The sequence below is a fragment of the Chionomys nivalis genome, chromosome 6 (assembly GCF_950005125.1).
Source record: "Chionomys nivalis chromosome 6, mChiNiv1.1, whole genome shotgun sequence".
Classification (NCBI taxonomy): domain Eukaryota; kingdom Metazoa; phylum Chordata; class Mammalia; order Rodentia; family Cricetidae; genus Chionomys; species Chionomys nivalis.
In genome coordinates, this window is record NC_080091.1 from 10,757,883 (window position 1) to 10,770,671 (window position 12,789).

Below are 12,789 nucleotides of genomic sequence, written 5' to 3' on the forward strand. Positions count from 1 at the left end.
GCATGTGAGTTACAGTCAGACCAATGGGAACATACTCCGGTGCTGTCCATGCCCATTTTACAAGTCATCCAACAGGATGTATCAGGATGTCTGCCATGACCCCATTCCTTCATCAGAAAGTCAAGTCCGGGCTCTTTCCTCTGTTTCCCCACCACCACCACCACACACCCGCCCCATCCCCTCCGGAGACTCCCAGGCGAGGGGAGGTCAAGCGCCGTTTGGTTCCGCCTCGGGGCTCTTGATTGCCATTCCTGCCACGGCGCAGTTATCTGCCCTCCATGTGGCAGACGAAGCTCACGTGTGATGCGCTCGGCTGCAGCCGCCCGTGGCAACAGGACGATTGCCCGCGCTCTGGGGACTCTGGGGCTGAGATAGGAGCTGCCGGTGGTCAGGAGACACTGCGGATGCTGTGCTCGCTCTAAGCCTCAGTTTCCCCAATGGAAAGCAGAGCTCACATCGGATGAGAAGATGAACGCTCATCCTGTGAGGGACCAGTGCCACCCTCGAGATGTCCAAATATAAACTGACGGCTGGGTGGCCTGAGTAACACACCATACCCATAGCCTCTCTTTCTCCAACCTGAACATCTCAGTGGGTAGGGCGCTTGTCTAGCAGGCACGAAGCCCCAAGGGTCATCCCTAGCACTTGGGAAGCTGAGGCAGGAGGACCACGTCTTCCTTTGTTGCAAATGAGTTGGAGGACAGCTTGGGCAACATGAGCCCCTCAGCAGTAACTCTTCTGTCAATGCTTTATGCACCGTTTAACATTTGGGGAGCCTAAGGAACATAGACTGGTGGCCATGGCTGGGTTGACTCTGGCTGACTCCTGCCCTGCAATTCCCCTCCTTAGGGTCCCACTTCCCAGCCCCCTCTCCAACCCTTGGGGTCCCAACCCGCTCCCGTCCCTCCCCTCGCGGACCCGCAGCTGCGGCCGCCTCCTGCCCCTCCCCCTCGCCCGCCACAAAGCGACGGACGCGGCGGTGACGGACGGCGCCTCCCGCCCCGCGCCACAGCCAGCCGCGACCCTGCGCGATGCTCAGGTCTCTCGCCCAATCCCCTCCCGGCCCCGGTCCCAAGGGCGACTCGGTCCCCGCGCCGGTGTCCTCGTCCTCCGGGGCCGTGTCCGCCCCGAAGCGGCTGAAGGTCTGAGGTCTGTAGGTCTGTCGCGGGGCGGGGGCGGGACTCGGTGGGACGCGGGTGTCCTCTCCCCTCCCTCGGCCCCGAGAGCCCGGGCCGGGACCCAGGGGTTTATGTCCCTTTGTGCGGTGGCTGCGGCCGTAGGCGGTTAAGGATTTGGGAGGTTAAAAGGTTGCAGCGGGGGGGGGGGGGGGGGCGGGACCCGGGAGTAAAGGGATTGGGGAGGTTAAGAGATAGAGGCGGTAAGGGATCTGGAGGTTAAGAGATGTGGGGGTGAGGGATCCGGCAGTTAAGATGCACGGGGAGGGAGTAAGGGATCCGAGGGTTAAGGAAAAGGGAGGTTATGAGATGGGGGGGGAATAAGGGATCCGGAGGTTAAGGGATACGCGAGTGGTTTTTAAGGGATCGGGAGATTAAGAGATGGGGGAGTAAGGGATATGGGGGGGGGTTTGCGGGATGGGGTTAATGAATAAAGGGTAAGGGATGGAGGCGGGTAAGGTATAAGGAGGTTAAGAGAATGGATGTGGATTTAAGGAATCAGACCGACTGAACCCTTGGGATCGGACAACAGTCCACAGGGAGTACGACCCTCTGGGTGGTCCAGCCTCTGGCAACTTTGTGCGTGGAGCTCTGGGGGACAACCGCGCTGACACCATACTGTTTGCCTGTAACCCGAAGTGCACGACTCCCGCAACGCTGGGGTCACCACCTGCTGCCCCCTCCGCTCCGAGCCCAGCCTAGGACTCCTGACCACCTCCCCCTTCTCTTTCCCCTTCTCTCCCTTCTTCCTGCCCCTTTTGTGTCTCCCCTCTTTCCTCCCCCCCGACCCCCACTCCCCAGGACGAGCTGAGGAGCTCGCATGGAAGCCCCGGTCTGACACCAGCCAATTCCGGGGACACCCATGGCCAAGTGGCTCCGGGACTATCTGAGCTTTGGCGGCCGGAAGCCTCCGCCGCAGCCGCCCACTCCCGACTACACAGAGAGCGATATCCTTCGGGCTTACCGGGAGCAGAAGGACCTGGACTTCGAGGATCCCTACGAGGACGCCGATGGCCGCCCCGAGTCCGAGCCCGCAGGGCCGGTGGACTCCAAGTACGACTCTCCCAGGCACCGGCTGATCAAAGTGGAGGCTGCAGACATGGCCAGAGCCAAGGCCCTCCTGGGCAGCCCTGGGGAGGAGGTGCGTGGCGGACGGGCACTGGTGCTCTGTCCCCATCATCCCAGGGTCCCATCCTCATGCTCCCCCGCCCCCGGGGAGTCTAAGAGTTTCTGGGTTAGCCAGAGTCCCCGCCCCCCCCCAGTTTTTCTCCATTCAGAAAGACCGAGGGTGGGCGCTGTTTTTGTTTTGTGTGAGGCTCCTTGCAAGATAGCTCAGACTAGCCTCAAACTCACTACTTAGCTGGCAATGATCTTGAATACCTGAGACTCCCGCCTCTACTTCCTAAGTGTGTGTCACAGGGTAACAGGTGTGTATGTCACACTGGAATCTGGTGCATGCTGGGCAAGAGCCCTCTGCCCACAGAGCCCCAGCCCTGCTTAGTTCTGGGGCAGTGTTCCTCAGCCCGCTGGTGGTGACTCCAATTCGGGTTCAACGACCCTTTCACAGGGTCACCTAAGACCACCAGAAAACACAGATAGTTACCGCGATTCATAACAGTAGCAAAATTACAGTTATGAAGAAGCAATTAAAAGAATTCTATTTGAGGGGATAACCACAACTTGAGGAACTGTGTTGCAAGGTCACACAGCATCAGGAAGGTTGAGAACCGCTGTTCCATTGGTTTGGTTTGGTTTTGAGACAGGTTTTCTCTGTGCAGCCCAAGCTAGCCTAAAACTTGCCATCCTCCTGCCCCCAAAGCCTCTGGAAGAGGGAAACCTGAGAGGAGGAAGGGACTCAGGGAGACAGGACAAACTGGATTAATCCCTGCCTCATTCTCCCCAGCTGTGTGACCCTCCCCAGGTCACTGACCTCTGCTGTTGTTTCTTTGCCTATAAAACAGGCTTATCTCTTTACTAAGGGTTTAGGGTATTAGAACAACACCAGAGGGTTCTGGGAACTGGGTTTGAATTCCCTGAACCCACTTGAAGAGTTGAATGTGGTGGCCTGTGCACTGGGGAGCCAGGCACAGGAGGATCCTGGGGACTCCCTGACCAGCTTAGCTCTGAGAAATGTGAAATGGCCCAGCAGGGGCAGGCAGAGAGCACAGTGTAACACGACAGGCCATCAGAACGAGCCAGAGCCTTTCCCGACAGCCCGAAGCAGATGCTGAGTACGCAGATCCTTTTGACGCCCAGCCTCCGCTGCCAGGTCTGGATGATGGGTACATGGAGCCCTATGATTCCCAGACGGGCTCGAGTGGTGAGTGCACAGGGCTGGGTACAAGGGCATGGTCCTGCATGGAATGGGAAGGTGACCAGTGTCTCCACCCAGAACGGCCAAGCAGAGCTGTCCAGCTTTACGATACTCCGTATGAGGATCAAGATGCAGAGCCGGAAGATGGAGCGACTTCTGGCCAGAGTCGTCTGCCCCTAGAGGATGAGAGGCCAGCGGATGAGTATGACCAGCCTTGGGAGTGGAAGAAAGATCATATCTCCAGGGCCTTCGCAGGTGTGCACAAGGCCAGGGCCTTCAAAGCCCTCCTCCCTCCACTGCCTCAGTTTCCCCCAGAGAAAATGCCTTTTTATCCCCACCCCAAGCCTGTGTAGTCTTGGGAAGAGACGCGGCTGTGACATTACACTGGATTTGTGGTCATTGTAGGACCAACCCAACAGGACGGTGTAGATGAAACGCTAAGTCGCTCTCAGTTGTGTGGGAGCTGGTGAAAGATAGCGTGAGGTTTTTAGGAGCTGTCACGTGGTAGACTTGGAGCCAGACAGGTCCTAGTCAAATAGACTGAAAGACGTAAAGAATGGAAGGACGGGGCCATGACTTGAGGCAGCACTTGCCTTCCACCATGTGGGTAGTCCTGCTTACCCACAAGCACTACTGCCTGCTGACTACTTCCAACCCATCCCTGTTGACCACACACCCTCTGCTCTGATTCGTCAGTCAAGGGAATGCCCCGCCCCTTCCATAGTGTCTAATTTCTGGGTGGCCACGCCCCCTTATTTCCAAAACCAATCAGTTCTTGTGTCAATCCTGTCTTAACCTCCTGGGTTCTGATAGCATGCCCCAAACTGAGATCCCATTGACTGGCTCCTGTCCTGCCCTCTAGGTGGGCGGGACTTAACCTCTCACCTTCCTCTCCCAGTACAGTTTGATGGTCCTGACTGGGAGCGAACCCCAGGCTCGACCAAGGACGGCCGGAGACCGCAGCCTGCGGAGCGTGTGGATGCGGCTCTGGCCCTGGAGAAGCAGCCGTGAGTGTGAATGTTGAAGGAGGGGTGACCCCGGGGACCCAGGAACTGCAAGGGAGTTGGGGGTCTCTTTCATTGACTCTGTCATTCATTCATTTTCTTGGCAAGGGTCTCATGTAGCCCAGGCTAGCCCCACTCACCATGTCCAAGGGAATTTCTGGCTGTGCCCTGGGGTCCTTTCCTCGGCCCCTAGGTGTGTGAAGTCAGCTGGAGATATCTGTCCCCACGCCCAGGTGGTTTCATGGCCCCCTGAGCCGTGCAGAGGCCGAGAACCTTTTGTCCCTCTGCAAGGAAGGCAGCTACCTAGTGCGGCTCAGTGAGACCAGGGCTCAGGACTGCATCCTGTCCCTCAGGTGAGACCCAGCCTCAGGGCGGCCAGTGGGTGGGGATTTCCGGAAAGTGGGCGGGCATTCAGGCGACTGGGTGGGGTTCCCGGGTCAGTGGCTGAATGGGTCCCACTCTGAGCGAGCTTGGAATGGGAACCAGGTTTGAAGGTTCGTTTGAATGGCCCTGTCCAAAACTTGAAAGGCAGCCTTGAGTGTGAAGCAAATTCTCAGAATGTTCTAGAGAGCACTTGAGTTTGAAACTCTGGTTCCTTAAGATCCCTAAAGTGTGAATCCAGTGTAGCACGGCCTATGGTACCAGCACTGGGGGGTGGAAAGGTAGGGAGGAGGGAGCAGGGGGACCAGGAGTTCAAGTTCAGCCCCGGCTACTCATCCAATTTGAGGATATCCTGGGCTACATGAGACTGTCTTAATAAAAGCAAGGGAGGGACTGGAGAGGCAGTTCAGTGGTTAAGGGCACCCGCTGTTCTTTGGGAGGACCTGGGTTCAGCCCCTACATCTAGTGGCTTGCAACTGCCTGTAATTCCAGCTCCAGGGAATATGACACCGTCTTCTGGCCATTATGGGTGCACACGCACACGTGCGCATTAAAAGTAAAATATAGCTGATCATGGTGACGCATGCCCCTAATCCCAGCACTCGGGAGGCAGAGGCAGGTGGATCTCTATGAGTTGAAGCCAGCCTGGTCTACAAAGCAAGTTCCAGGACAACCAGAGCTGTTACACAGAGAAATCCTGTCTTGAAAAACAAAAATACAAAACAACAACAACAACAAAAAAAAAAAACCAAGAAAGAAAGAGGAAAAACAACTTGAGTTCTGAGGACCTATATGGTGGAAATAACGAACCGAACTCCACAGAGTGTCCTCTGACCTCCACATGTGTACTCCCAATATACATATAAATAAATTAATAAATGTGGAAAATATTTTAAAAGGGTGCATAGGAGTAGAGTCAGTCTCTTCATTGACCCAACATTATTAGAACACCTATCAGGGACTGGAGAGATGGCTCTGAGGTCAAGAGCATTTGCTGCTCTTCCAGAGGTCCTGAGTTCAATTCCCAGCACCCATCTATAGTGAGAGCTGGAGCGCTCTTCTGGTGTGCAGGCATACATGCAGGCAGAACACTGTGTATATTTTTTTTTAATGCCTGCCTGTATTCCAGGGTCCCCACTATGAGTTGGGGCCCTGGCACGGATGAACTCAGGTTCCAAAATGGAACTGTGGAAGATGAGAGGCTGAGGGAGGACATGTACAAAAGTGGTACTCAGGCTGAGCTGGGAGCCATCAGGGCTGGGGTGAGCAGGGTGGGAAGGGGTCTTACTGCAGAGCCCGGGCTGGCCTGGAACAGCTCACAGAGATCTGCCTGCCTCTGCCTCCCAAGTACTGGGATTAAAGAATAATTTATTTAACTTTATATTTATTGTGAGGAGAGGTCTCACTATGTAGTCTTGCCTGGCCCAGAGCTCACTATGTAGACCAGGCTAGTCCTGAATTTGTAGCGATCTGCCAGCCTCTGCCTCCCAAGTGCTGCAACTTTTCTTTTACTTTAGTGCATGCGTGGGTGTAGCGCTCAGAGGACAACTCTTGAGGTTCAGCTTTCCCCTTGCACTTTGTGGGTCTTGGGGAATTAAACTCAAGTCATCAATCGTGAGTGCGAGCATCTTTACCCTCTGGTCCCTCCAACGGAACTTCAAAGGGAAAGCTACCCTATGGAGTCATGGAGGTCAGGAAGTCACTCGTGACTGTCAGTCCCGCAGAGAGGCACTGGGTGGGGCTGCTAGAGGTGTCCCTGGAGGCCCAGAGTAATGGACCCGTGGAAGGCGGCTGTGGAGAGATGGACAGTTGAGTGGGTCTGGAGAAATAATGCTCTACCTTGCCCCACAGGAGCAGTCAGGGTTCCATGCACCTGAAGTTCGCGCGGACCCGGGAGAACCAGGTGGTGCTGGGCCAGCACAGCGGGCCCTTCCCCAGCGTGCCCGAGCTGGTCCTGCATTACAGTGCCCGACCGCTGCCTGTGCAGGGCGCAGAGCACCTGGCGCTACTCTACCCTGTCACCGGCAGCCAGAGCCCCTGAGGGACCCTGCACACTGGCTCCAGGCCAGAGAGGGGACGAGGGACCCATGACAGAGAGAGAGAGAGAGAGAGAGAGAGAGAGAGAGAGAGAGAGAGAGAGAGAGAGAGAGAGAGAGAGAGAGAGAGAGAAGGCGCTTGCTGCCAGCCTGACTGGTTCAGTCCCAGGAACACACACGGCCCACACGGTGGCAGTAGAGAGCGGACACCCGCAAGTTGTCCTGATTTACACACAAGGCACACACCATAAATTAACAAATAAATGTAATAAAAACGAATTTTAAAACCTTGCCATTCCTTGCTATTCTTTCGGAGCTGCGGAGAGAGGCCAGGCGACCGCTCAGACCTTGGAGCGTTCCCAAAGCCATGGCAAGCACAGGTGCCTGTGGGTACTGAGCAGTGAACAGCAAACCCTTTGTCACAGGGGCCCAGCTGGGTTTAGAAGCTAGATGTCCCCACAGACGGGGACAGCTTCACCTCATGCCAGCCCGCAGCTGGGGCCTCTGACCTCCCAGGCAGAGCAAACATCTGTTCCCTGGGAAAGCCACAGGAGTGGGGGAGGGGAGGCAGCCGCAGCCCGGTCACTTCAAGGTGGCAGCTGGACAGGGACAGGACCGTGGTAGGTGTTAGCAGCCCTGGCCCTCAACTCTTCCTTTTTTCGATCCACAAGAAGCTCTCTGGTGGCCCATTGAGGAGGAAGGGGGCCATTCAGGGCTGAGTGTGGACTCCTTGCTCACTGGACATAAAAGCAAGGGAAAGTGGGGAATTCTGTAGTTATAATAGAAATGTGTGTTTGGGTGAGTGCAGGTGCCTGGGGTTTTGAGTCACCGGAAGTGACTGCTGGGAATCGGTTCTCGAGAAGGGTAGTGTGTGCTCTTAACCTGTGAGCCATTGCTCTAGCCACATTATAAAAATATAAGGCAGTCCATCAGGTTCACCAGGCTCTCTCTCGGGTGACAGAGGCAAGTGGATCTCTGAGAGTTCGAGACCAGTCAGGTTTACAGAGCTGGTTCCAGGACAGCCAGAGCTGTTACACAGAGAAACCCTGTCTTGAAAACAAGGAAAAATCAGAAGTGGAGTAGACGCTTCCTGGCCAAGGTGTGATGCCAGGCCATCTCCAGGGATCCTGGAACCCACAAATGACTCCTCATTGTTGGTAGCACCCCAACCAACAGTCACAGGCTTTAGCATTGCGACTTCGACAAGTCTTGTTAAAATTGAGCTTGGCGGTGCAGGCTTGTCCCTCGTGAGGTTGAGGCAAAAGGAATATTTATCTCAAAGTAAAGAGGAACTAGGGGTGAGAATCAGTAGAGACCTGCCTAGACTCCCCCAGAGAGGGGGCTTGGGGCGTGGTCAAGGGTGGAGCCCCGCCTAGACCCCCCAGAGAAGGGATGGGGCGTGGTCACGGTGGAGCCCCGCCTATACTCCCCCAGCGAGGGGCTGGGGGCGTGGTCATGGTGGAGCCCCGCCTAGAATCCCCCAGTGAGGGTGGGGGTGTGGTTCACGAACAAAACACTTGTCTAGCATGGTTGAGGCCCTGGGTTCCGTGCACACTACTTAAAGAATCCTTTATTGGCAGCTCTTGGGTAACATCATTGATCTCAGCCTCTAGCTATTGGACGCTCCCTCCCTTTATAAAAACAGTGACGCCCTCAAATAGCTCTTGTCCAGGTCCATTTTGGGTTCTCAAGGGTCTCCAACGCTTCTTTGACTTCGAGGATTCCTCTCGGCATGTGGCCTTTCCCTACTTCCTACGACTTGCGGAAGCTGCACAGTGCACCGAGATGGGGTAGCCAGGCCTGGGCCTGGGGCTGGGTTTGGAGACCGGAAGTTGCTGGCGTGGAGCAGGTTTGGGGAAGGCAGTGGAATATATAACCTGTTCACTGCCTGTATCCTTCTTCTTAGGCCGAGCCTGAGGCCTGTGTGGGATGTCCCGGGGCCGGTAGAGGACATTGCTGTAGAAAGAATTTCCTGGGGGCCGATGACATAAATCAAAAAGCGACAGTAAATTTAAAGTGGCCATAGCCGTCTTGGCACAGGCAAGGGACCAACCTTCCCTACTATGCAGCCTCCTCTCCACCCCCATCCCCACCCTCAGCTCTCTTGGCAGGGTGCTGCAGTTCCGACATCTGCCATGTACTGAGATGCCTTCAGCTCCCGTGAGGTGAGACTCACCTGGACAGGTGCTCTCACCTGAGTCCTCACGGCGACACCTGCTGAGACCCCACAGCACAGCACCCAGTACCACCAAGGCTGCCACCACACCCCCAGCCACCAGAAGCATCAACAGGAGCCCTGGGTGGGGAGACAGAGAGGATTGTCTGTGGGGGAGGGGCACGCAGGGCGGGGCAAGTGGGGGGAGGGGAGGGGCTTACCTGAAGAGGTCTTCTTCAGCTGGAGGTCACCTGCAAGGGAGAGGTACCTGTCTCAGGAGGATGACCACTGTGGAGCCCAGACACCTGCAGAAGCTGCCCGTTCTGCTCTGCGATTTAGGCAGAACCTCAGGATCCTCTTCTGAGAATAAGCGCATAAGCATAACCATGTAACTGAGAACTAGGGGTCCCCTCCAAATTATTCCTGAGATTCTGCCTCCTCCAAATGACTTCTGTCCCCAGCTCCTCACTCTACCTCTCATCCAAATCCCAAATCTTAGGACAAAGCACGCTACACGCCAACACTCTCAATTCACCCTGCCAAGACAGGAGAGCCCAGAACAGTACATGGCAGGACCGGTGACGGAGACAAAACTCAAGCCCCAAGCCATGTAGCCGGTGTATGAACATGCAGGGCGGGAGGCCAGGTCTACATAACTATAGAACCGCAATCAGAAGTGGAGATCTTATGACTTAGGAAGATGCATCATCCCCAAACTCCAAACTCTCCTCTTGCAGGTGTTGACGTGAGCAGGGGTCCCGGGGGGCTGTTGGTGGTAGAGAAGCCAGCTGGGTGCAGCTGCTCCCCACCCCTACAGCGTGTTAATTGGCCACTCCTCAGGCTGGTGGTGATGAGCCCCTGCAATGGCGACATGTCCCTGCTAGCTGAGGAAAACACACCAGGCACTCCATCCCGGCAAACGGGGTCTAGAACAACACAGACTGGCAGGAACCACCGAGTGGGTACCAGCCCAAGGCTACTGGGGTCCCACCAGGCCCTGCTGTGGCAGCCAAGCTAAACACAGTGTGGTTTCCTTTGTTCTGTGTGAGACAGTGAAGGCCAGGCTGGTGCTGAGCTCTTGGCCGTCTTTCTGCCACAGTTTCCCGTGGGCAGGAGGATAACAGACAAGCGTCACCACATCCCACTGAAGCTCGCTCCCCTGAATTGGGAAGACAGGAGAGTGCCTTCACACCTGGCTCTTCTATATATATTTATATGCCATCTTTTTTTAAATGCCTATTTTTACGTGTGCATGCAGTACCAACAGTGGCCAGAAGGGGGCCGTAGGGTCCTCTGGAGCTGGAGCAACAGTGGTTGTGAGCCACCCTGTGTACTGAGAACAGAACCCTAATCCTCAGCAAGAGCAACCGGTGCTCTAACCACTGAGCTGCCTCCCCAGCGTCTCACACAGCTTTTTGAGACGGGATCTCACGTAGTCCAGGCTGGCCTTGAACTCCTGACCCTCCTGCCTCAACAAGCTGCTATGGAATCCAAACTAGCTTTGATTCTGTTATTCTCCTGCCTCAGTTTTCCACGTGTTAGTGTCGCAAGTGTGCTGTGAGCCATTTTACACTCAGACAGGACCCGAGATTCAGGAGTCCGGGGATTCTAGAGCCTTCCCCACTCACACGCCTCTTCATCCCCGGTCATACCTGCCTCTACCAGGACCTTGGTCCCATTGCCCTCGGCCTTTTGCAACTTGGGGATCTCCAGGGTGGCCCGGCACACGTAGTCACCGCTGTCGTTGAGGCTCAGGTGGTCCAGTCGCAGGCTAAAGTTTGTAAGTGACTGCCAGGACAGCTGTCCCCGAGACCCACAGCCCGCTGTGCTGAGGTTACCATTCGAGATGAGCAGGTGGCAGAGAACGGCCTTGTCCCGGATCCACTCCACACGCAGCCTCTCCCAGGCCTGACTCTGATTCACGCCACAGGACAGCCACATCTCATCGCCTTGCATCACCCTCACCAAAAGGGGCCACTGCTGCACGCTCAGGCTGACAGCTTCCTGCAGGCCTGGGAAGGATATGAGTCTTACCCAAATCTAGCAAGCCCCGTGAGGGCTTGAGTTCGAGTCCCTAGAACCCCTGGAGAAGACGGAGAATGGTGGTGTCACCCTGCACTGGGGAGGCAGAGCCTGGAGGCCCCATGAGTTCTCTGTCAGCTACTCCCACAAGCAAGCCACAAGAGACCGAATCTCAGCCAGGCTGTGGTGGCGCACGCCTTTAATCCCAGCACTTGGGAGGCAGAGGCAGGTGGATCTCTTTGAGTTCGAGGTCAGCCTGATCTACAAGAGCGAGTTCCAGGACAGGCTCTAAAGCTACAGAGAAACCCTGTCTTGAAAAACCAAAAAAAAAAAAGAGAGAGAGAGAGAGACCGAATTTCAGAAAAATCAGTGGAGATAGAGGAAGAGTCTGGGGGAGAACACTGGGCCTCTGTACACACATACACCCATACATACACACACAGAGAGACACACATACATACACATACACACAAATATATATACACACATAGACATGCATACACACACACATGCACAGACACATACATACACACTCAGATACATACACACAGTCACTCACACACACATATGCACAGTCACAGATACATGTACACACATACACACATACATGCACAAACATACACACAGATACATACACATACACTCACAAATTCACTTACATACTCTCACAGACAGTTATACGTACATACACATGGGCATGCATACACAAATACATACAGACATGCACATAGACATGCATACACACAGACATGAACACACACATACACACACATAACCAACATAGGGGCAATGCGCTGACTCAGCAGGTAAAGGCACTTGCTGACAAACCCTAGGACATGAGTTCCATACCCCATAGCCCACAAGGTAAAGGGAAGGAGAGGGTGCTGGAGATGGCTTCAGGAGATCCCACACCTCTGGCCTCTGGGGACCCCTGCACACACACACAGACACAGACACACACACACACCAGATATATACTTTTTTTTAATCCCTATGGAACACGGTGATGCACATCTTTAATCCCAACTCTCCAGAGGCATAAGCAGGCATGTCTCTGAGTTCCAGGCCAGCCTGGGCTACATAGTGGGAACCTGACCCCCTCCCCATGGCAAGATCCTGTCTCAAAGGAACAAAAGAGTATGGGGGCCAGAGGCCAGGGTTCCGGGCCTCGCAGGCTGGTGATTGGGTCATGGTTTGGTTTCGGTTCCTCTGAAGAGGCCATAAGGGCCCAAGCATCCAGTTCAGGGTGGTTCTGATGGGGGACCAGGCAGCTGAAGTGGGCTGGACAGAAAGAGGGAGTGCACAGGTGGGGACCCCCAAGTACTCACCCCAGAACTGCAGTAGGATGAATGCCCAGCCCGGAGACTCCATCCCTCAACCCTCAGGCCCCAGGCTCGCCCTGTTGCTCTGGGGTCACCCAGCCCCCACACACACTCTTCCTGTCAGAGTCCACCCACCCCTGCTGCGGTGACATTGGGGGTGGGGAAACAAAGAGGGCAGGCAGACATCCTGTGCTTCAGGCTGAAGGAGAAAGGGGTCCAGTTTCCCCCAAAGCATTCTCCATCAGAAAGGGAATCCGCATCCCATCCTTCTGTGGGTGTAGAGACTGCGTTCGTGAGAGTGCAGATCTCTTGGAAGACACTACAGAGGACGAGGAGCATAGCAGAGAGGAACAGCGGAAGAAGGGCTGGACGAGGAGGGC

General features: G+C 55.3%; 2 protein-coding genes across 5 annotated transcripts; one reads left to right on the forward strand and one right to left on the reverse strand.

The window, feature by feature from the left end:
- The first annotated feature begins 934 nt into the window (after nt 1–934).
- On the forward strand, nt 935–7,029 carry Shd (Src homology 2 domain containing transforming protein D). 4 transcript variants are annotated; one of them, XM_057772448.1, is made up of 7 exons: nt 935–1,039; nt 1,977–2,316; nt 3,390–3,495; nt 3,568–3,744; nt 4,388–4,496; nt 4,727–4,846; nt 6,726–7,029. In XM_057772448.1, exons 2-7 carry the CDS (start codon nt 2,038–2,040, stop codon nt 6,913–6,915), a joined length of 981 nt encoding a protein of 326 aa, XP_057628431.1. In that variant the 5' UTR covers nt 935–1,039; nt 1,977–2,037; the 3' UTR covers nt 6,916–7,029. The 4 variants fall into 4 exon arrangements, with proteins under 4 accessions (XP_057628431.1, XP_057628430.1, XP_057628433.1 ...); XM_057772447.1 differs by having other exon boundaries at nt 979–1,149; XM_057772449.1 differs by lacking the exon at nt 935–1,039 and adding an exon at nt 1,252–1,307.
- A 1,626-nt stretch (nt 7,030–8,655) lies between these two features.
- Tmigd2 (transmembrane and immunoglobulin domain containing 2) lies at nt 8,656–12,458 on the reverse strand. The gene is made up of 4 exons (XM_057771688.1): nt 12,416–12,458; nt 10,718–11,077; nt 9,377–9,422; nt 8,656–8,887 (listed from the first exon to the last, which is right to left on the reverse strand). The coding sequence occupies exons 1-4, from the start codon at nt 12,456–12,458 to the stop codon at nt 8,656–8,658; spliced, it is 681 nt and encodes a 226-aa protein (XP_057627671.1).
- Between the last annotated feature and the right edge of the window lie 331 nt (nt 12,459–12,789).

Coding starts and splice junctions, on each gene's coding strand:
- Shd (XM_057772448.1), top strand. CDS start 2,038: ATGGCCAAGTGGCTCCGGGACTATCTGAGCTTTGGCGGCCGGAAGCCT. Junction 3,496..3,567: donor TTCCCAGACGGGCTCGAGTG/GTGAGTGCACAG, acceptor GTCTCCACCCAG/AACGGCCAAGCAGAGCTGTC. Junction 4,847..6,725: donor GACTGCATCCTGTCCCTCAG/GTGAGACCCAGC, acceptor CTTGCCCCACAG/GAGCAGTCAGGGTTCCATGC.
- Tmigd2 (XM_057771688.1), bottom strand. CDS start 12,458: ATGGAGTCTCCGGGCTGGGCATTCATCCTACTGCAGTTCTGGG. Junction 11,078..12,415: donor CATCCTACTGCAGTTCTGGG/GTGAGTACTTGG, acceptor TATCCTTCCCAG/GCCTGCAGGAAGCTGTCAGC. Junction 9,423..10,717: donor CAAGGTCCTGGTAGAGGCAG/GTATGACCGGGG, acceptor TATTCTCAGAAG/AGGATCCTGAGGTTCTGCCT.